Genomic DNA, 23699 nt, shown 5'->3' on the forward strand with positions numbered 1-23699 from the left:
GACAAAATGTCCTGATAATGATAATGATAATGTCCTGAAAAGTTCTGAGATTCGAACCCCCTCATAAAATAAGGTGAAAACAACTTCACATAAAAAAACATGACATGACAGTGTGCCATTATTAATCTAACAAAATATAGGCAAGCTTGCAACAAGTGAAACATTCAGGACAACCTTATCGCATCCTCTAAAAGTAAGAGGGTAAAAAAGGGTTTCCCACTCAACATACTTCACAGATGATCAGCAAATGTGACGGCCTTCACAAAAGAAGATGCTTCGGCAGTCCGTTGAGTCTCTAGGTGTGTCTACAAAGTGCTAAGGAGCAATGGCATGGATAATGATCTTTAAAAAAGCAACTGTTACTGCCCATTAAAATGGGAAGTAATTAAGCTATTTCTAACCTATTTAGAGACAAAAAAAATGTCACCCAAATGGAAAACATTCAAGGCACAGTCAAAAATCCCCCCAAGGCCTCCTGCAACTAGGTACCAGTGATAAAATTATAAGCCAATTATAATGTCTTAACTACATAAAAAGTGGGGTTTTCAGATAAATGTTTTTGTTTATTTTTTTTCTGGTTGTTTATTTGGTAGTTCTCAAAATTAGAAAAGTTTAGCTCCTCTTTAAAACAGTTCAAAACAGCTTGATTGGGAGAATGGCTATTAATTTGAGGGCAGATTTACTTTTTACTTGATGATGTCATGTCTAAAAGAAAGAAAGAAATAAACGACAGATCCTTAAATCACTAATCAGACACAGTTGAAGACTATTGACCTAAATAAACAAAGAAACAGCTTTCTGACAAGTAGGGCTTGAATCATTTAATGGCTGCAAATTGAATGCCCACACAGTAAGTGTTTGTTCAAACCAAAAACAGCACAAATATGTCGTGCCAAACTGCTGGATGATGATATGCGCAAGCTTGTACAGCAGCCAAAAGGTCAGAGCCCCTTGCAGTCATTAAGTTATCCATGAACTACTCAGTATATCAACGTATTTTAGAGGCAGCAGCCTGTCAGACAACGAAAGCTTGGCTGGGATGGCACAGATCTGCTACTTTGTTTTTGTTCAGTACATAATGCCATGGTGTCACACATGTGCATATTTAAAACCAGCTACCAGATGTTTTGTCATTATGTTCTGATATGTAAAACTTATGAATAGAAAGAGAGTGTCCTTTCTTTTTACATACCTTTATGTGTCGAATGATAATACAGTACTTTCATAATAAATTATATGACTATGTAGAATATCACACACAAGGAACACAGACAGACAAAATCTCCAAAAAACCCAATGCGCTCTCAGTACAATGGGAACACACACACAAACACATACATTCTCAAGAATCCAGTGTCATGTTTCTGTCAATATGTCTTCAGGTAGCACTCTCTCTTTTATAATGTAGGAATGTTTCTGAGCCAAAAGACAAACAAAAGGGGTCAGCTCAGTAATATTCATTTCTCATTCATCCCCAGCATATGCCACAATCTCTTTGACAGCAATTGATCTTTACAAAATATCAATAATTGCTTCTTGACCAAAGTTTGACCAATGACTCTGGCAACTACAATCTGATTGACAAATTTATAACCGTCTGTTTCCATGCAGGATGGATGGTAATCGCTTAGGATTGTATGTAAAATGTGGAATATGTTGTTGGAGAGTACAGAATAAAAAAGACAGGATGATCTAGTGAGAGAATAGGCTCTGTGGTACTACAGTTTTATATAAATAAATGAATACATTTTAAATTGAACTGAGACAAAGGACCTTAAATTATTTAATATGAAAGGACTTTTCCTAAGTGTATTGAAAGAATTATTGTTGAATGTTTTTGACATGATTGTAGATGACTCAGAAAACATCTGCAACATGTTGATGTGTGATGTGATTTAAGAGCTAAGCAATTTAATACTATTCTTCAAATAGGTAAAATATTCGATCAAGAACGAAGAAACCGATCTAACAAAAAGCTATAAACGTTTGGGACAAAATCAAAAGTAAACTGGGTGTTCTTGTTTTAAGGTGTGGTCAGAAAACATAATCAGGAAATGTGGCTAACAATGCGTGTTTTACTCATAAATATGTTTAAATAATCACACTTTGGACACCCACTTCATTTGAGGTTTCAGAAAATTCTCCAACATTCTTACATTTTTGGCTATGTAATGGTGAGGTTTGGTTCAAGATTAGGGTAAAAATGGTGGGTATGGTAAGAAGAAAACTAAGAAATAAATATAAGTCACTGTAATCCCCTTTGAAGTGCAAGAACTGAGTGTGTATGTGTGTTTTGCAACCAAATTCCTGTAACCACAGATCATGTGACGAGGAAGAGTTGAACCAGATGGTGTATAATTAGTCTCTGAAATGAATTTGTTCTCTCTTTGCACATACATCAGAGAGAGAGAGAGCGAGAGAGAGAAATATAACAAAAAAACATACACCTGATGGCAGTTACAGTAAATACACCACACTGATCTTCAACATCATTGTCTAACTAATTCAAATATTTAGAATATATTCAAATAACTATCTTACAATCCTAACACAGTCATGGGAAAAAGAAAAAGGAAGGTACATCTTATTTCAGTTTGATATATTCTTCCTTAACCCTGCTTAAAATGAGGTAGCTACAACCTCAGTTGAACTATATGCATGACATCGTACAAGAAAACACACAAAATCGTACACTTCCATTATTTAAAGTAAACACAAAGCCTGAATGAAGAGGCAGTATCAAAACAAATGAGTGTACCCTCACTCCTTCCATAAGAATTAAGTAGCAGCTAGACATTACTAATCAATTGCACTTGGGACTGGTTTTCTGAAGCCTTCTTTATGACAGCGGGGTTAAGTGAGTCTGACAGAGAATGAGCCTAGTTGTAATCTGTCATTGAGGGGGTGGGAGAGATGGTTTATAGTGGAAAGCAATTTGTTCAGATTGTCTCCATTTATTCTTTCCAGCTTTGCGAATAAGTGTATTTATCCTGCTGTTATTCTGGAACTGATGCTTCACCTGGAGACCACAGCACAATAGATAACATTTACTACCACAGACTGGTGAAAGACCTGCTCACAACAAATGATCTGGACTTCCTCGGAAAGTAGACTCTGGTATTTCCCTTCTTGTATGCAGTGTCGGTGTTGGACTTCCATGCAGACATGTTGTTAATGTCCAACTAAGGACTTGTAGTGCTTAATATCTTTGAACTTTTCGTCCTTTATGCAGAGAAGCTTGTTCAGAGGAAAATCAGCAAACATCTTGTTGCTCTTGGTTTCATTTAAAAGCAGATGATTCCCACAGCTCCACAAAGCTGCCAACCAGTTCTCCATACTCTGACTCCCTTTCATCTCTGACTCACTCCACTACTCTAGAGTCATGAGAAATATTCAGAAAGCATTATGACTCAGTGTGAAAATCTGAGAAAGAGATGCTCCACTGAGGTGCTCCTGTTACTGGATGATCTCGAGGGGGACTGGAATAATCAGAAAACAGGATCCTAACTGCGCCACCACTACAATCCCAAAGCGTGAGAACACTGCAATAGATATATATATAAATTCACCTGACGTGAATCTTTATATCATGTCACGACCAGTTGCTCCTTTAACTTCTTGAGATATGATGAAAAAAGTAACAGGTCTAGATGTGTTGAGGCCAGATAGGTTGGCTTCCATACTGGAAACAAACAAGCTGTTTTCCAGAGCACCGCTACATTCTCCTGCAATAGACACATGATGATGTGTTGCTGGATACCAGACAGCTGCAAAGAACAGACCTTCAGGACACAAGGAGTGATGCAATCAAGTCCCACAGCATTGCATTGGTGAAGTCTCTCCAACGTCTCCTCACGAGGCTTGTCATCACAGTCGTGGGGAGTCATGGTCATCAATATGAACACTGAAATTGGGAACCGTGAGGCCAGTAAGGGATAAGTCAAGGCAGAGTATGGGATGAATTGCCAACTAATCTGATGACTTGTCGGCTCTGTACAGGCTGTCACTCAGCTATGATATATACTTTGGTGTTAAATCCTGTCATCGGCCTCATCCCTGCATGTTAATCTTTCACCAGGCAAATTAACTTAATTGGTACTGTAAGAAGATATAGGCAATGAAAAATGCCTAAAAATATATATTTTTTAAATGTGGAAACATAAAAAGGTATTGTCATACTCGCCAATATCCCTCCATGGTTAAAATTTGGGGATTCCAAGTATTTCACTTAGTGCCCTATAAGTGTTAAAGTTCATGGGAGAACAATTAGAAGCCTCCACAGGTATGGCTTATTTTAAAGGATTGCCAAGAGAACCGATTATCTGTGCAAAGCTGCAGTTTATCAAACCAAGACTTCTGGAACAACGTCCCTTTAACAGATGAGCCCAAAGCACAAGCTGTTAAGCGTTATGTTTGGCGAAAAAAACAGCATATCGGCACAAAAAAGTCAGACCACGTGTCAAGCACTGGGATGGAAGGAGAACAATTTCGACTTTTTCCACATACAAAAAACCATTTACTTCTGTGTAATCAAAGTACAACAAAGTCAAGTCGTAGGCCATCTGTCCGACAGCTTAAGTTTAACTCAAACTGGGTCACAGAGCACAGCATCTTATCAGAATATCCATAACAGAACAACAGAATCGGGGTGGTGTAACGGTCCAGTCTAGGTGCAGACATGAATCCAACCTTAGGTGAGGAAAAGACTTGAAGAGAGCTGTACATAAACAAAAAACTACAAAGTTCAAAGAACTGAAGAAAACATGTGAAGAGGAGTAGGCCAACATCACTCCAGGACACTTTGTGAAACTAATAATGGGAAGGGAAAACATAACTTAAAGACAGCTGCTAAAAGTAGTTCAAAAAAAATCACAGGGTATGTTTAGGTTTCCACACACTGTTCCTGAATTTTGGCTCATAATTTGTTGGATAAATAATCACACATTAAAATGTCATGTGTTATTGTTTATCTGATGTTGTTTTTACTTAATTTTATGATAATGTTAAGAATAATTTATATGTTTCAATATGTCCTGATAAATGAAATCTTAGAATTGAAAGAGAGTGCACTTTTCAAAACTTTGGCTAGAACACATGAAACTGACTCATACTATCATTTTTCTCTTGAACTAGCTGACTCTGATATTAAGTGTTTATATGTGATTTCTCAAAGGAGTTCTGCAAGAGCCTCTGCCAACCATACTCACTCCATCATCTTACTCAGTAGTGACAGCATGGTCTTTGGGCGTTTTCCGACCTTATCTCTCAGTCTCTATTTGTGTTAATCCATTGTTGTGTCAAGACACAGCTGAGTAGGGCAACATTCAAGCTGATTTTGTGGTCTGAGTACAGCAGTGCTAAGTTGGTAGCGCTCATAATTCAAAAAGTCCATCACTGACTGCAGACATGGTCGTCTGAGCCGGATGACAAAATAGCACCCCAACTTTTTTCTCCACTGTTCTAGTCCATCAGTCTCTGCACGAATCTTGTGGAAAACCCCTGAGCCACTCTCAGTCTCACAGCAATCAAACAGGTTTTTCAAAAGACAGCTTGAGGAGTTCACATCACAACCTATTTCCTGTTTTCAAAAAAAAAAGAATGTTATTTATTTGACTGTGAAAGGATCTGCTTTTGATTTTCTCATTTACCAGGGCTGCCAAAATGTTTCTGGAGGTCATTATTGAAAACAAAGACCCAATAACTTCTTATTACTGGGAATAGAGGAAACCTGAAAGCATGAAGATGACCACTGAGAGTAAATAACTTCTTGAGAATGACCAGGAGATTACAGGGATCATTCCGACCAAATGTATAATGATACATCTCAGTTTTGAGTTATTCTACAAATTACAATAACTGATGTTTTCTTCTTGTAGTTAAAAACAGCTGAATACACATTGTAGGACTATCTTACTTACTTACTAAAATGAATGCCAAGGAAATTAAAAGTTTTCTGACATTTTAGTCTTTCCACACAACCGTGTGAGACTTTTGCTCTTGGCATTAAATACGACCCCCAGGAACATCCCCCTAAACTTGTGGCCCTACAGGCAACAGAACATGTTCCCCCTGTCAGAACCGAATGGCCATCAGAGACATGTATTACCTCCTCAAACACAGCTCATATAGTGTTTCCATAATTACAGTACATTTGATTTTCAAACAGTTCTCTTTATAAAGTTATAAAGTACTTTCAAGGACGCAGGAGGTATCAGTAGCTCCATCAAGTAACTCACTATTTTTCTCACTTCTGGGTAATGTTTAAACAATAAAACACTGCCACTTTACCAAAAACACTTGTTTCACTTCCTGGTTCATAACATACTGTGTCGCCGTTTTGTTATTCAGTTCCTGTTTTATTTTGAAAGCCGTCGATGCGTCCGAAATGCCATACTAAACAGTATATACTCAAAAAGTATACTTAAGTTCGGCAAACCTTTGAGTAAATATCAGTAGTATGCATTAATTCGGACGTACTATTCAGAGCCACACGGCACTTCCTGCCGTTTGGAGAATTAAAGCTGCAAGCAGCGATGAACAGGCCCTCGCACCCTTGTGAACGTTCAGGCTGCAGTGGAAGCACTTGTATGACTTGCATGTAGATTCTTCAGGCCTGGACATTTAGCGCATGACACCAGCCACGACTCTGTATATCAAACCATTCAAAAATTATTGCAGAAAATAGGAACTATCACATATTGACTAATCAGAAAAAGGGGCGGGGCTAATTTGCACCAATTAAGGTGAAGGGGTCAAAACCGAGTCACATGACACCACCCACGAGTCTATGTCAAACCATTCAAAAGTTATAGCAGAAAATATGGACTATCAAATATTGACCAATCAGAAGAAGGGGTGGGGCTAATTCAGGCCAATGAAGGTCAAGTGCTCAATACCGAGTCCGATGACACCACCCACATGTCTATCACAACTCGTTCAAAAGTTATGGCAGAGAATAGGGACTATCAAATATCGACCAATCAGAAGAAGGGGCGGGGCTAATTTGCACCAATTATGTTCAAGGACTCAAAACCGAGTTCGATGACACCACCTACGACTCTCTATGTCAAACCATTCAAAAGTTATGGCAGAGAGTAGGGACTATCAAATATCGAACAATCAGATGAAGGGGGGGGCGAGCTTTTTGGCATCTATCGTCGCTTCGGTTTCGGCCATGGCGCCAAGAGACTTTTCTTTAAGTTGCGACATGATGCAGGTGTGTACCAATTTTTGTGCATGTACGTCAAACGTGGGGCTTGAGGCACAAAGTTTTCTAGGGGGCGCTGTTGAGCCATTAGGCCACGCCCATTAATGCAAACCATTAAATATCAAATTTGTCGCCAGGCCTGGCTTGCGTGCAAAATTTGGTGACTTTTGGGGCACGTTTAGGGGGAAAAAAAGGCCCTCATTTCGTCGGAAGAAACACGAGAAAAAAAAATAAAAAAATTCCTACGGATACAACAGGGCTTTCGCACTGTCAGTGCGCGGGCCCTAATAACTGTCTGTTTCATAAGTGATACCATGAATATATACCCAACACAATGTTCACTCAAACTGCTTTGATATGTCTTAAGATTTTAGTCAATTTTGAAGGTGAACATCTGCTCTTCCATGTCTGAGTAACTCCTAGTCAAATCACCCGGGATCATTTCTACCTGATTTTCCAAACTGAGAACCCAGTAACCTCCATCTACTGCAGATACGGCACAAATTAGACAAGCACTTTACACAACCCCACTGTGAACAGGCCAAAATATCTGTTTAAAGGACATACAGTCATGAGAAAAGGAAACCACCCTTTTGTCAAGTATCATGGATAATAAAAATGTCTTCAAATGAGGTGAATGCAATCTCAGAGGATTAACACATGGATCATATTTGTATTATCTTTTAAAATTTTAAATTGAAAAAAAAAAAAATGAGAGCACCATTTTCCCAGACATGAGCAAACTGAACCAAATCCAGGGGCAAAGGTCAGAGTCAAAACTGGGTTCTTTAGCTCACTGGGCTCCCCAGTCGCAGGAAAGCAAGGCCATTGTTGACTCTATCTGAAGCTTTCTTAAATGAGATAAAAACTGGAAGATCACCCTGAGCCAAACCCTCAAATCTTCACTCTTTAATTCTTTGTGTTTTACGGAAAGTCATTCTATTTGGCTTTCTTTCAACACAATGAAAACTATCAGTTTAACATGCTCGAACATTAACATGTGGATGAACAAACAACCAAAACACAGATAATCAGATTATAGCATATACACATACTGTACAGTATGATGTTTGGTTTCAATCTCTACAGAGAATGCCATGACATCACTCCTTACAGGACAAATACATTTAGGCTGCTACTACTGTTAAAATTATTTTTGAAAGGTTTACAAATCACATAAATGCATTCAGACAGCATGTCACACCATCTGTAGCTGTTCTATATGAGTCTCTTTGTTACAGCTGCTGCATGTTGCCAGGACAAGAGATTATTCAGCCAAGTCAATGCTGGTAAAATGTGCTATTACAGTAACTGCTCCTTCAGTGGCTGCTTCAGAACAACAGCATTGCATTCAAGTGAGTCCAAGTGAGACGGCACGGCTTACAAGGATTCTTGATGGTCATCATTAACAAAAACAGATTAACCTGTTCTTTCTCCTCAATGACTTATGACAGTATCTGCCATGAAACATGTTGAGGTCTGTGAGTAAGCTTGTGGATAGTTTTTTTTAACAAGCACTCACTTTCTTCTTCTTTTTTTTTTTAAATAAAACTCAAAAAATATAATCATGCTCACTGTCTGGAAATCATAATCATAACAAGGCAATGACATATTTCTAAAATTAGAAAAACTGACACAGTGTTGAAACTTTAGATGGCACTTGGCACAGTTTAGGCCAAAGCTGAGATGTTTGTGTCACACTAGTGGTTGCTAGTGGTTAGTGGGCCTAAAAAGACCCATTGCTCCTTTAAGCAGATTTCTTTTCAATATCATTCAGTCTGACTACAGTGCGCTGTTATTTTGAAACTAGGTCCACAATAAGAACTTTTGTTTTAGTTCCACCATCTTATCCGAATATGATCAGCTCGGTCTTGTCAACTTTTGGGGCTTCAACATTTCAAAAAACACCTCACGAATCTTTGAGTACAATCATACATCGAACACCCAGACCCTAACCCCCTAACAACCTCAGCTACTGTGAAAGACTAAATATTTTACAAAGCATTTACAGAAAAGCATAAATGAAATATTAATTATCTGACAGTGGCTACCCACAGAGATTAATATTAGCTGTTTGGTTGCTTCCAAAATATTTCTACGCTACATATATATCTATCAACTTTTAAGGAGCCGTCTTTCACTATTGCTTTTATGATGATTGGTGGGGCTTACAATACTCTTGAGCTTAAGTGTCTCCTCTCTCCACCTCCTGTTTTGTTTTTATATCAATTTTTTTTTTGCGTCTCATTCAGAAATAGACTTTTAACTCCTCCTGTCACTTGAGTCACACATGCTGAAACAGATCAAAATGATTAATTCATATCTTTGCTTTCTACAAATGTGAAAACCTGCTAGTGACAGCTTTCCCACAAAATGTTGATGCCTAATGTTAGATGAGCAAGCCTGAAAATCTGAGTTTAGCTTTAGTATATGGCAAATCCCTGGAATCACACAAGGAAAACTTTCTGTTCTATGTTAATATTTTATACATGTCGGTAAGGTGAAGGGTAACTCGCTTTATGAGGCCTTGTAAACACTCAGAAATTACATTAAAGCATATGTGTGTTTCTCTGCTGCTTACACAAACACATCATAAAATGTTGCGGCCAACTCAGCACCACATACTTATACACATGGAGTGACACTGTGGGAATCCTGATGGGTTGATGTGTGAATATAACCAGAGGTGGTGGGGAGCAGTGTCAGACACTGGTGTTCAACAACTCCAGAAACCTCCAAGTTCCTGTTTTCCTGGGCTGACCTCCTGGTACGCTTGGACCGGAGGAAAACATGCATGAGATATCAACCATTTAGGGTTCCAGACAAAGCCTTGTACCGCTTGCCACATCTGGCATAATCATATTTCTAATCATAATAAAGATAAGAGGAGGTAAATCAAATGCAGTCTCTCTCAGAGTACTTAGATTTCTTAATAAGAAGCATATTTTTGGAGTTTCTTTTCATCACGTGTGAGTTTGCTGGCGTTAACAAACAAGCAGTCTTTCTCCCATGGAATCGAGAGCTGGCCTCTGTCCAAACTGGACAACCTCACTAAGTCCCTCATGTCTCTGCAAACAAAGAGCCTTTCTGGCTTGTTAAAACTCACAAAGTGTGTGCTAAAACATGCTGTGAGATGCAGTCATTTCCATCTCTGACCTATATCTGCTTCTCAAAGGGAAATTATAATCTATACTGGTCACACACATTATCAGTGCATATTTTTCAATGACGTGCCATCTACGAATATGATATCACTGCAGTGGCGGCAAATTCAGCACCTCATTTATCATCAAGCCACAAAAACTTTATATGGTAAGAAATTCTTACCATGAATCTTGTTATATGGACAATTGTCCTTTAGAAACTGATCGCATTCAATTATGTCAAAATGGGATTAAATGCACTCTATTTTGGAGCTCATTGCTGCCAAATGTTAAAAATAAAAAAAGGATTCCCAGTTGTCTAGACATGATTTGTTGCTACCCACCCACTCATACCAATGCAATGTCCAAAGCTCCCACAAATAAAGCACATTACAAAACATTAAAATAAATCACATTTATGCTGAAAATGGTTTGCATGTAATGACACACCTTCATTGAAAGTGTCAGTGATCAAAAAACGGATCTAGACTCACTTTGACTCAGGGGCGTCAATTGGGTATGGCAAGGTATGGCAGCCGCCACACCTTTGCTTCAAGGGTTAAATGTAAATGTTTGTTTTTTAAATACATTTATGGAATAACTACAAATGCAAATAAGAACAACATGATCGATTTCACTATTATACACTGCAAAAACTCAAAATCTTAACAAGAATATTTGTCTTATTTCTAGTTAAAATGTCTCATTTTTAGTCTCATTTTTTTTTTTAAATCTCATTACATTTAAGACAAGACTCAAAAACAACCATTTTCACCTGTTTCAAGTAGATTTTCACTTAAAATAATTAGAAAACAAAGATTTTTTTGCTTGTAATGAGAAGATAAATCTTGTTCCACTGGCAGATTTTTCTACTTATTTCAAGTGAAAATGTACTTGAAACCGGTGAAAATGGTCAAATAACAAGTTATTTTTCTGGTAATGACTCTTGTTTTAAGTGTAGACAAAGACAAATATTCCTTTTTTTGAGTTTTTACAGTGAGTGAGACTGCATTTGAAAAAGATCCAATTTTCTTGACCAGACAGATCAGCTACATAGCAGACTTCTGTGATGAGTATTTGCTGGACGTGTTGATTGATACTCTAGTTCAGTTCTGATCGTAACCTTGCCATACCTTAGCTTCCACTGAATTGACGCCACTGCTTTGACTCAATACCTATAGGATAATACCAACAACAGCGCGCAGACCAACACACTTCCAGCCTCTTCTATGATTGACATGCACCTGTTAGTCTCAGGTGAGACACGCCGGCCGCCACAGTGAAATGTAAAAACATGTCGAACAGCAGTGGGATAGAAGTAAACCCCATGACAAGAACAGAACCGAGTCAGAAACCAGTTTGCAAAGGTACGTACCTGCTCACGTGACCGCAGCGCGAGGAGGTTCACGGCCGGGACCGTGATGAGAACATCAATTAACACACACACGGCCAGAGCGGATTCAACCTACCGCAGTCGATAAAACCCGACTCATTACGCCAAAAGTCTAGGCTTTAAGCTTTTTAATGGCTTGTTTTGAAGAAGTGGTTGACCGGGAAGGGCTTTGCAGCCGTCGTCTGGATGGCTGCACCCCTCCTTCCCTCACATCTGGTCCCTGAACCGAGGCAGAACCTCCCATCCAGCAGCCTCAGCTGGACTAAAGAGTTTTACAACTCTTCACCAGGGATTCCCGCCGCTGTCTGACTGACTTATCATCCGCGGCTTTGAAGCTGCGTTTAAAATACGCTATACAAGCACATTTTCCCAGCAGATTGGCCAATTTCCGACGCTCGTTTCCAGCGATTAAAGCGTGAATAATGGTTCTGCGCTAAATCGACGCAGAGATTACGCCGTAGGGTGCGCGTAGGCTCTGCGTTGGTGTAACGCGGAACCATAAATCAGCCTGCACGTCCATCCAAACAGCCTCGTAGTAGTCAATGTGTCGCCATGGCAACCAATGAACCCGTAGTTCCGACCAACGAGGCGAGAGCGCGCTGGTTTATGTACAAAAATGTATAATTTTGGCACGAATATGAATTACAAAAGAGTATGTTAAAATAATCATAACAGCGCGTAAAGCAGTAGTTGTATTTTTTTTTTCTTATTATGAAACATTTTTCTCCAATTGGAAATACGTTTTCTAAAAACGTGGCTCACCATGGTAACTCATAAAATTGGATAAAAAAATATTCTCAAATTGTTTAATCTTTTTATGTTAGATTAAATGGTCAATGGCAGATTTTTTTTTTTAATTTCTAAAATAAGTCTTTTTCAGATCGCCTGGTACATTCTTACCCCTTGATAACATGTATTTCCATATGGATTACTCGCTATGACATTACAAGCACCGTCACTTGTCCAAGTATTTCTGGCTCTAACAAAATATATAAACACTTTCAAAACATGTCATCTTTCATTAAATTACCATAAGGCCAGTTAAGTTGCTGACAATAACAATGACTTTTAAGTGATGCATGGTAAAAAAGCCAAGCTGCTCAGCCCCGTTTAAAACCCCATTTTATCATAAACACCATATACATCCAGAATCCCATAATTCCATGTCTACCAAAGATTTACTCTCTGTCCTCATGGTACAGAGACAAAACCCAAAGAATGGAATGTTTTGAAAGGCTGAGATTTCATCTTTTACTAGTGCAGCGCTGTTCAACTATTTGAATGCGTGTTGACCTGAAGCACATAAATACAGACTCTAGGGAACATTAATTAAAGAAAAAAAAACATTAAAAAAGGAACCAAGAGCCATGTGTTTGTATATTTTATTTCTTCAAGAAATATGTTCAACATTAAACATCCTGAGGCAAGACCTCAATTTAAAAATCTGAGTAGGGTAAGGCATGAAAATAAAGATTACCAACAAAGGTTGGTGCCTGTACATTGTATGAGATGGCAGAAGAGCTGCTAGGAAGGACAGGAATGGTATACTGCCCATTCTCAGCCTGTCACTCCACTCCTTCTCTACAAACGTGCATTCTGCTTCCAAAAAATCTGACCTCTCCATCTATCACTCATCCCTGTTTTCAACAGGTTATCTTAGAGGCAGCCAGTGAGTTGGCCCGTTACTATAGCAACCACTCTCCCTCCTGGATGCAGCCCAGAGTTGTAAAAGTGAAGAGTCAGGTCTCTCTCCTTCCAAGCCCAAGATTTAATAGGGCTCATTGGCAGGGTGACAGCATTTGAACTCAGCTATGGCAAGGGACAGACCCAGTGAATTATCTCATGAAATTTTAACCCAGTGTTGTGTACATTTATAAAGGGGAATAAATTGACTTTTACAGGGCTTCCAAAGGAGAACGGGAGATACACAAGTTCAATGGCAGAGGAAGAAAACATTGGAGAGACAGTGAGGGGAACTTACATGAAGGGGCAGTTCAAAAGCAGTCAGAGACAGAAACGACAGACTCAAAGGAAACAAGAAGCAGCAGCCAAGAGACCTTGGATATTGTTGCATAAAGTTCATTTTGTCGCCTGGTTCTGATCCCCATTCCAAAATACACCATTACATCACATGGAGCATGGGAAACGTAGTTGATCCAACACATACAGTCTCGGAGTGCATTGCTTATCTCTTTTCTGTCTGACTCTAAGATATTTACCAAAAGTGGAGCATCACTAACACAACAACACACATCCTCTGTCTCTAAGCAAAGAGAAACTCGGGCCTGCAGTGGGGACAAAATGAGGCTTGAAGAAATGCAATTACAGCTAGTAAGAAACAATGGAAGAAACATACGTACTAATTACAGTCTCAGAAAAATAAATTATCAAGCTTTTTTGTGAGCTATTTTCCCAGGATTGCTGATGTTACAGTGGCCTAATTTTATGGTTAGTGAAGTCAACATATTACATATTTACTTCAAAAACAGTAAATCAATTAGTTTTACATGTAACCCCAAAGGCCCCCAAACCAAAATGATAATTTCAGACCCTCATCAATAGTCTCCGTTAACCAAAATAAAAGCACACTTTTATGGTAACCACAAACATGTTTTATTCAAATGAATGAACACATACAGATGAAACTGGGAGAAATAAACAACTTCAAAGTTTCCCTGGCAGTCTACAAAGCATCTTGTACTGGCAACCACTGGCACCATCTTTATTCATGTTCTACCTCCACAGTAAAGCTTTCCCTAATTTCCATTATGTTACAGCTACATAAATAAAAAGGACAGAGGTGCAAGGGTGAAGGAACATGAGACAAGGGAGGACCTCAAAACTGGGACACACGGTAAGGATTGAACTATGGTGAGTAACAAGAAATCTAATTAAGCCCAACCAGGAGGAGCCGTCCTGGTCTTAATCCACTTTCCACTGCCGTGCACTGTTGTTGAGAAAAAGCACAGTGCCAGGTGTTATGCAGGGTTTTGCAAACCCTTGCAGAGTATTCTGAGTTAGCTGTTTTGGAAAATATCACTGCCAATTTCCAAAACAGACACGAATAAGCATTCGAGCTGATAGTGACAGACACAAGGCAGCCCTGTTGCTGTTTATTCTGCAGTGGGCACTGTCTTCCTTATAAAGAAAGCACCAGAGGGAGTATGATTGATTTGGAAGCATCATAGCCTTTCCAGTTTTTTTTCTGGTTAGCAATGAATTGGGACTTTTGTCAAGAACAAAACAAATAAAACAAAAATGCTTATCCCTCTGTTTCATCAGTGACCTATAATGTTTCTTTAGAGACTTTTTAACTTGATTGCTTGTCAAACTGTTCACTGAAACTCATCAGGCAGAGTCCAGGGCTATGTCAAATCCAATTGCCTCTCAGGTTGCAACAGAGGTGACAATCTGAACGACTTCGCCACTGTCTCCATGAATGGCACCTTGGATGGCCTCTTTCACCTCCATGTCCGTCGGTAGGGCAGGAGTCAGTTCGGCAGCCTGTGAAACAGGAAATAAAGGAAAAGGAAGAGGTGATGAATGGGAAGACATTCAAATCTTTCATGTGAAATGTAAACATTTACAGTCGTGCTAAAGTTAGAGCCGCCCTTTAATCATGTTTTTCTGCTTAAAAAAAAAAAAAAAAAACGTTAAATCGTAGCATCAGCGTTAGACAAGTAACATAACTTTTTCACTATTTCATGATTTATGTAACAAAAATGAAGTAAAAAGAGATCATGTAATCAGTACCAAGTACCCTGTTACTGCTTCCACAGAATTTAAGAGGGTAATTTGCAGCCAGGTACTGTTAATCATCAGCCCTTGATGAATTGATACAGGACACTATTAAAACAGACGTTTTGGCAGTTTGATGGTCTGGATCGTTCTGGTATGCGTCAACAGAATGCCAGGAGGAAGCAACGTTAGCAGCAGTCTTAGAGAAGCAATTATTGCTGCATATTAATCTCAAAAGGATCGCAAAGCCATTTTTTTTAGCAATCTGGAGTGTTCTATAATGAAAAGGGCTATTCACCGGTGGAAAGTACAGCTGGACCCAAATACTTGGATATCCAGATATTCCTTTATCAATTTGGGTATCCAGATAGTTATTTTCCATCTAGCGCTATTGCGTTGCACACTCCTCGGTTAGTCCCGCATGAATAACAGGTAATAACAGCTGGAACTGGAAACCGTAAGGTTAGGTATGAGTCAAGTTGAGTCATAACCAGACATAAGCTTATCTTCATAATCTAGCATTGTCAAACTACAAGGATAAGGTGATTTTATGGCAGAAAATGGCACCAAATGCTGTTTGAAGCCAAATGTCTGTTTATGCAAATGGCGGTGTGATAAGATTTACAGAGGACTTGAACATCCCTTTTACCACGGGGTTAGTTTGCTATGTCAGAGCTGCATTTCTCTTAGAAAATCACAGGCCAATTTTTAGCTCTGATTGAAGATTGTTACTTTGATAGCAGACTCATTTATAAACATATGTTCCAGCTGAGCAAGAGCCATCCCGCAATGCAAATGAGCCCAGCATGCATAGTTCCACAAAGATGGGCTGAATGTTTTAATAAATAAAACCACACATTTGGTAAATTGAATTTGTAAAACACACATTATGTATGCATTTAGCTCCATGAGCCAACTACCATCGACCAAATGTATATTCTAGAGAAGCAGAAGAATTACAAGAGTGAGAACCACAGAAATATGTCAGCTAAAAAAAGAAAAAACCACAGCAGGTGGTGAGAGGAGCTAGAAAGGAATCAAAGTGACAGAGAGACTTGACACAAGATGAGCCATTTGTATCCTAATCCTCTGTCTACCACTGTAGTTCAGGTCAGACAGTGCAAGGTATTGTGTGGTTAAAAGATGAGAGTTTCATGACTCAGTCCTGGATGGCGACCATGAGAGGTGACTCACTCCTTCCTCAAATACACGCCAAAGGTTCCCTCAAAGACACCTGCAGCATTTAATCTTCTATCCAGCCCAGCATGCTGTCATTACACAACAGCTTTGATTGGAGCACAGCTGCACCATAGCAATAAGCACAATATAACAACACATGAGCCAGACACACTGTAAGCAGAGGCTACGAAGAAGCCAAGTATAAGTCAGACTTTTTCACAAAAACATACGACACTGGACACACTGAACCGCCACAGCATGGATTTTGCTCTTAATTTGCAAATTAATGGTAATGGATCAAAACAAAAGCCAGTTTCAAACAAATCACAGATTTGAAACACATCATGCATGTTTAAAAAAGAAAAAAAAAAAGTCACTGCCAAAAAGATTGTAACCGTGTAGTACTGAATTATGAAGTTGGACTGTTAAATATTTGTTAAATGGTGGAACAACTACACAGTGACTCACGCTTAATAGGACCCAAACGGCAAAGATATACATGCCAGAGTTCATTAGCATTTAACTCCCAAACTATAAGTTTCAGCAACAGCCACATTTTGCTACTCAACTACACCGGATTGTTGTGGTAAAGCTAAGTGCTGATACTGTGGGTTTTAAAAAGTTGGACATATGAAAATAACTGCAGTAAATTAATTCTGAAGAGAGAAGAGCCTCACTGATTGAGAGTCAAGGATCACCATCAACACCTGCCAATGGACTGGTTTCACCCCTCTAATGTAAGAAGTAAGCTTAAACTCTTTAAATGTCAAGCTGATGATAAACCATGCGTCAAAAATTAGCCAGAAAATATTACAAGCTCGCAAAAATGCCCCTTGGAAAACACAAATATCAATTTGTGTTTGCCTCTATTTCAACTGTGCAATGGGAACAATTAGATAAAAAGGGAGGAAAATGCAGACAAATAAATATACCAGACCGACTAATTTTTCAACAATTTGTTTAAACGCTACCACATGTCTAGAAACTGATTAAGGTCAGTCCCTTGATTCAATATTTCACAGAAAGAGTGAGGAATGAACAGTGTAAACCTCTCTTAACTTTGACCTGACAGTTGGCAATTACACTCTGGACATCAAAACCCAACTATGATAACAACACACCCTGCAGCAGGCAGCCAAACCATCTATCATTCCAACTACACAACACTGTTGTGAGTCCTTTGCTATCTTTCCTTCCCGGTATTCTAACCCAATTGGGGGGGGTAAATATTACTGTATATTATTATGCCTCTGATGCTTCCAAGGTTACATTTTGTTTAGTCAATAGACACCTGAATGTTATCAAGTGCTGGTATTCTGCCCCCAAGCACATGCATGTGGCCTCACTGAAGCCCAGCTGAAATCGGCACTTGTGACAGATCAGACATGTGTCAGCTTTGTTGACTCTGTCTAGATCTGCGTATAATCAAACATTAAGGAAAAAATGCCATCTTTTTAAAGTAAAGAGTCATTCAAACAAATCAGATGAATAAGCAAACAGATTGATTGCTCAATGTGCCAAACACTACAGAGAACAGATCCAAAACAATTAAACAGTATTTCAGCATGATTCACATATTCAGTATGACCAGCTCTGCACTCGCACAACTGGGGGACCAATTACAGAGACAGCTCTGGACAACAAAAGGACACCGAGACAGACCCACACTGAGTAGGGCAAAGTCTTATTGGGGAAATTCCACAACCTTCTGCACGGCTGGGCAGCACATTTGTTGTCCGTATGTCTGACAGAGAGGTGAATATGATCAGTCACACGACAGGCTCTGCACAGAGATCCTTGTCAGAACAGAAATTTCCAACAGCTTTAAATCATCTTTCTCTGATTTTTTTCACATTTCTTATAACAATGCAACAAAGATGTGACTCTCAGCAGCACTAAAGGGCACTCACTGGAACATGCCATCTTCCAAATGAAAAAGCAGTAAGAAGAAAATGAAATGTGATATGGAACATATTTGTAGAAAACAAAAGAAGAAAGAAAATGGGTCAGTGCTGTTGTTGAAATCCCTTGTTGAGTTTACGTGACCACTACAAAGGCCATGCGCCTGCACACCATCCTTATTCATCATGTGGTTGTTGCATATTACGTTATTTCAAACATCTTTACTGATTACCACTATTCTCACTGCAGTACCACTGTATTTCTTTATGTTACATTACCTTTTGTCCACCTATCATAACAACAGTAAATGTTATAAAAATGTTTCTTAGTCCCTAACGGAAAACATTGCAGAAATCCTGATAACTCCAAAATAGGACCTTTTTACAAAAGTGGAAGTACTGAAATGTCGCTGACATGCTTTACTCAAAATATCATTAAGATTTTTAACAAATGTACACATTTCAGCCATATATTATCATGCATCACATATTTGAGAAAAACTAAAGTGGCTTTCAAAAGATACATGTATGATAATTAAAGACAAGATCACACGAATGAGTAATAAAGTTTTAACTAATGTGATAACTGATCACTTTTTTTTTTAATTTAACTTAAAAGACAGACTTAGATTACTACCATTGAGGGTCTGAGTCATGTTTGGCACTTGGAAAGCCTCCCAATATCAGTGTACATGTACCGGAGTATGTAATAGTTTACATTTGTGTGTGTGTGTGTGTGTGTGTGTGTGTGTGTGTGTGTGTGTGTGTGTGTGTGTGTGTGTGTGTGTGTGTGTGTGTGTGTGTGTGTGTGTGTGTGTGTGGGAGGTATGTGTGTGTGTGTGTGTGTGTGTGGGAGGTATGTGTGTGTGTGTGTGTGTGTGTGTGTGTGTGTGTGTGTGTGTGTGGGAGGTATGTGTGTGTGTGGGAGGTATGTGTGTGTGCGTGTGTGTGTGTGTGTGTGTGTGGGAGGTATGTGTGTGTGCGTGTGTGTGTGTGTGGGAGGTATGTGTGTGTGCGTGTGTGTGTGTGTGTGTGGGAGGTGTGTGTGTGTGGGAGGTGTGTGTGTGGGAGGTATGTGTGTGTGTGTGTGTGTGTGTGTGTGTGTGTGTGTGTGTGTGTGTGTGTGTGTGTGTGTGTGTGTGTGTGTGTGTGTGTGTGTGTGTGTGTGTGTGTGTGTGTGTGCGTGTGCGTGTTACCTGAACGGCCGCTGTGTGATCTGCAACAGGAGCTAGTTGGACGTATTGCACTTGGATATCAGGCGGGAGGGAGGAGCCCTCCACCGTCGTGGCTCCTCCATCAGCTGACGCAACAGCGATCAGCTGAGCTCCGCGCAGCACCTAGGGTGGTGAGACAGAGAGAGAGGAGCAGAATGGTCAAGCAGAAGTGACAGTTTACATCCTTTTTATGCATTATTGTAAGTGGGCTATTCTGTCGTTTCTGAAAGCACAACGGACCAAAAAGAGACAGTCCAAGTACACTGCGAATATCAGTTTGAGTCTGAAAAACTACACACTCATTTAAAGTGCATAATATGGGAAGCAATAAGTAAATAAAAGCAACTACCAAAATATTTCATTTATGCTATTTTTTTGAGTATTTATGTTGTTTTACTTATCACAGCTATCACTGAGCACTGAAACAAATACAGCAGGGAAAGAGTCATGCAGTGGTATCCTAGTAATGCAAATATTTCATCCCTTCTGATGCACGTCCTCCAAAATGTATAATATATTAGGAAATCATACTGGAAAGAAACTCTACATCCATTCAAGTTCTATGACACAATATGCATTGTCATCTTAATTTGGGTTCATTTTCATCAAGCCGTATTTAGACAAAGAAGTAGATTTAAGTAGCAGAGGGTGGTTAGTGAGACATTGCAGGGAAATCTTAAATCTCCCAGTGTTGAAAGTCTTCTAAGCACCAACTGAGTCTTGTGGTTTTGATGCACAAATTACAGGCCACTGTGCAGTTGAGTATACCTTCAGTTCAGTCATGCTGTTCCAACAGAACAACTATCTTCAAACACGAAGATGCATGTGAATGTTCACACTTGTGCAAGTTATAAATCATACACACATACACACACACACGCGCGCACACGCGCACACGCCCTGAGATTAGAAGAGGACAGTTGTAAATTTACAAAGTCTAACTCCCATCTGACACCAAACATACAAATAAATTAACATGTCATTATCCTGTCAGAGCAAACACGCAGAAAGACTGATGGAGAGAAATGTGCATCCATCTTTGCACTTGTGCATGTTCAAATTTAATATGACAGAAAAAGACTATAACATGCTACAATCCATATAATCCAGTGTTGCCAAAAGCTTTAACTTTTTTTTTTTTTTAATTGATTGATTTTTTTTAAGTGGGGGTGATTCCTTTTTTGAATTAGAACAATCTTACATGAGATGATAGAACATTCTCATTTAAATTTTTGGTTTGTTCACTGACCATAAATTGAACACGGTTTTCTTTTCTTACATCTCATCTCTTTTAGGTTTCATAAGAATTTTGCCATGAGAGATCTGTCTCGCCTCAGTCTTGTTCCAGCTGTGCTTGGTTCTGTGACTCACCAGACCATACTTAACAGGCAGTAAGAACTCAAGGATGAATATGAAAGCCTAGACCAAAACCTCACAAACCTCAGTTGCAGATGATGTTTGTTGCCCTAAAAACCCTTTAATCCTTAAGTCCCAAAGTGTCTTAAAACCCCTTGTCTGACTGCTTTCAAGTTCGAAGTTGGCGATGGTTCTCAAAGGTTCATTTTCAATTTGCCAGGCAGACACATTGCCAACTTTACCACAAATTCTGCTGCCTCATCACCATAACGTGCCAGGCCCCACTAAGCCTGATGGAAACCATTAATATAAGAGGTTTGTATGAGTCATGCAATTACACAAGAAGAACAATTAAAGAACTGACAAGATTGAAAATGACAGTTTTAGGCTTTTGATATAGCTGACGACTGTTACAGCTGGGTCAAATATTGGGTCTCCATTATAGAACGGCGCCACGGTGGTGGCAGCTTGTTGCAGGAGATCCTGCCATAATGTGTGCATCTCTGTATACCCTTGAGATTTTTCTATCGAGTTGCTTCCTTTAAAACACTGATTTCGGAGAGATTTTATTAAGAATGGTTTGGATGTTTTGCTGGTCGAGGGAGGGGTGCATTTGTCACTTTTTAATATGTGTTATGATGAGTAACCATGACAACCGTAATCTTGTTTAATTGTAAAAGCCGCTGACTGAGCTTTCAAAAGTCAAACAAATACTCAGACTTAGAACCCAAATCCCTCATAAATTGAAAGAGATGCTGCAGCAAAACAAAGAGAAAGCAAGAGGACTTTGTATATTCTAGCTGCTAGTAACTTTACATTCCACATTTAGCAAAAAAAGCTTTTAAAAACGTTGACAAACTGACAAGAACACGGGGAATATCGGGGATGCAGTAGTATCATCAGTCAAAATTCAATTTCATCTCCATTTAATTTTATTTATATCTAATATAGTACATCTTTTAACAACATTGTGCTAACATACTGACTGAGATGTGGCTGAAGTTGCATGTGACTCCAGTGACTCACTATCTTTCATATATACACTCAGCGGCCACTTTATTAGGCGCACCTGTCCAACTGCTTGTTGATGCGAATTTCTATTCAGCCAATCACATGGCGGCAACTCAATGCATTTAAGCATGTAGACACGGTCAAGACGATCTGCTGCAGTTCAAACTGAGCATCAGAATAGGGAAGAAAGGTGATTGAAGTGACTTTGAATGTGGCAAGATTGTTGGTGCCAGACGGAGTATTTATTTATTATATTATATTATTATATTTATTATTATTTCTGAGTATTTCAGAAACTGCTGATCTACTGGGATTTTCACGCTCAACCATCGTGTTTACAGAGAATGGTCAGAAAAAAAGAAAAATACCCACTGAGCGGCAGTTCTGTGGGTGCAAAATAATGCATTGTTGAAGCCAGAGGTCAGAGGAGAATGGCCAGACTGGTTCAAGCTGATAAAAAGGCAACAGTAACTCAAATAACCACTTGTTACAACCGAGGTTTGCAGAAGAGCATCTCTGAATGCACAACAAGTAGAACCTTGAGGCGGATGGGCTACAGCAGCAGAAGACCACACCACCCCCCTGACACAATCTGCCTTAGGGTCCTGAATGCTTGTTGGACCAGATATGCAAGACTCCACACCACCTAAAACTCAGACTCAACAATCGAACTTCTGGGTTGAGGCTCATGCGAAACTTTGTTGCAGTTCCTCGAATGGCCCGTGGAGACCGACTCGCTTTTGGAGCCAATCGCCATTGGCTATGCCAAATATGACATCGACTGTAGTATTGATTCAGTTTCAGAGACCTGAAATGGTTGCCGTTTGTGTCTCTGCCTGTTCCCGTTTCTGTTTGTTTTCTCTCTTGCAGATTTCAAAGGCTTGTGTGCCCGTTGTCTGTTTTCCTGTGTTTCTCTCATTTCAGACTTGCAGCGGATGCCAGCCCTTTGTGCTAATGTAGCATGAGCTAAACACAACAATAATAGTTGATTTCAATATCAACATGTTAAACTGTATATTTTGCAGTAAATGTCTGCCATCAGCTCTGCAGATATTTTGGCGGGGAACCGCTGGACAAGCTAGTCGCCGCTGAAGTCTGAGCTGAAGATGCCATCATCTAGCAGCCCACACATTTACAGAAAGTAGATACCACTCTAATACATTTAACACAATTCAGCCTGCACTGGTATGTGACAAACCCCCGAGATCACGGGTCGATGCCTCTGCAGTTACCTAGGTTATTGACTATCTGATGAACTTATCACAATTTATGATACTGAAGGGCCGTGTGTCTGATCAGGTGGTCAGCAGCACAACAGGGAACTTTACCCTGACTATTAAAGATTTTTTTAAACTGAAGTAAACTAAACTAAGGTGAACTCAATTGGACTGAAAGACAGCATTTCATTTCAAATAACACAAAATCATTTGGAACATTATCATGGAGCATTGTTGTAAATAATAATCTGGCAGATACGGTTGAGTCAACATGTTGAGAAATACTCTTATTTGATGATAGCCAAGGAGATCTGGAACATACTCCCTGCTTTGAGCCTAC

The 23699-nt window shown here is 39.4% G+C and overlaps 2 protein-coding genes across 2 annotated transcripts in view; both read right to left on the minus strand.

The window, feature by feature from the left end:
- LOC133444388 (zinc finger protein 469) overlaps positions 1 to 11824 on the minus strand; it is a 269822-nt gene extending 257998 nt beyond the window's left edge. Inside the window, exon 1 of the mRNA XM_061722144.1 lies at positions 11726 to 11824. The gene's annotated coding sequence lies outside the window, so the exon portion shown is untranslated. The remainder of the gene's footprint in view (positions 1 to 11725) is intronic.
- A 1295-nt stretch (positions 11825 to 13119) lies between these two features.
- banp (BTG3 associated nuclear protein) overlaps positions 13120 to 23699 on the minus strand; it is a 36540-nt gene continuing 25960 nt past the window's right edge. Inside the window, exons 12-13 of the mRNA XM_061722142.1 lie at positions 19758 to 19898; positions 13120 to 15247 (exon numbers count right to left, since the gene is read on the minus strand). Of these exons, the coding sequence (XP_061578126.1) occupies positions 15131 to 15247; positions 19758 to 19898 (258 nt within the window). The 3' untranslated portion in view covers positions 13120 to 15130. The remainder of the gene's footprint in view (positions 15248 to 19757; positions 19899 to 23699) is intronic.

This window comes from Cololabis saira, chromosome 5 (assembly GCF_033807715.1).
Source record: "Cololabis saira isolate AMF1-May2022 chromosome 5, fColSai1.1, whole genome shotgun sequence".
NCBI classification, from domain to species: Eukaryota; Metazoa; Chordata; class Actinopteri; order Beloniformes; family Belonidae; genus Cololabis; species Cololabis saira.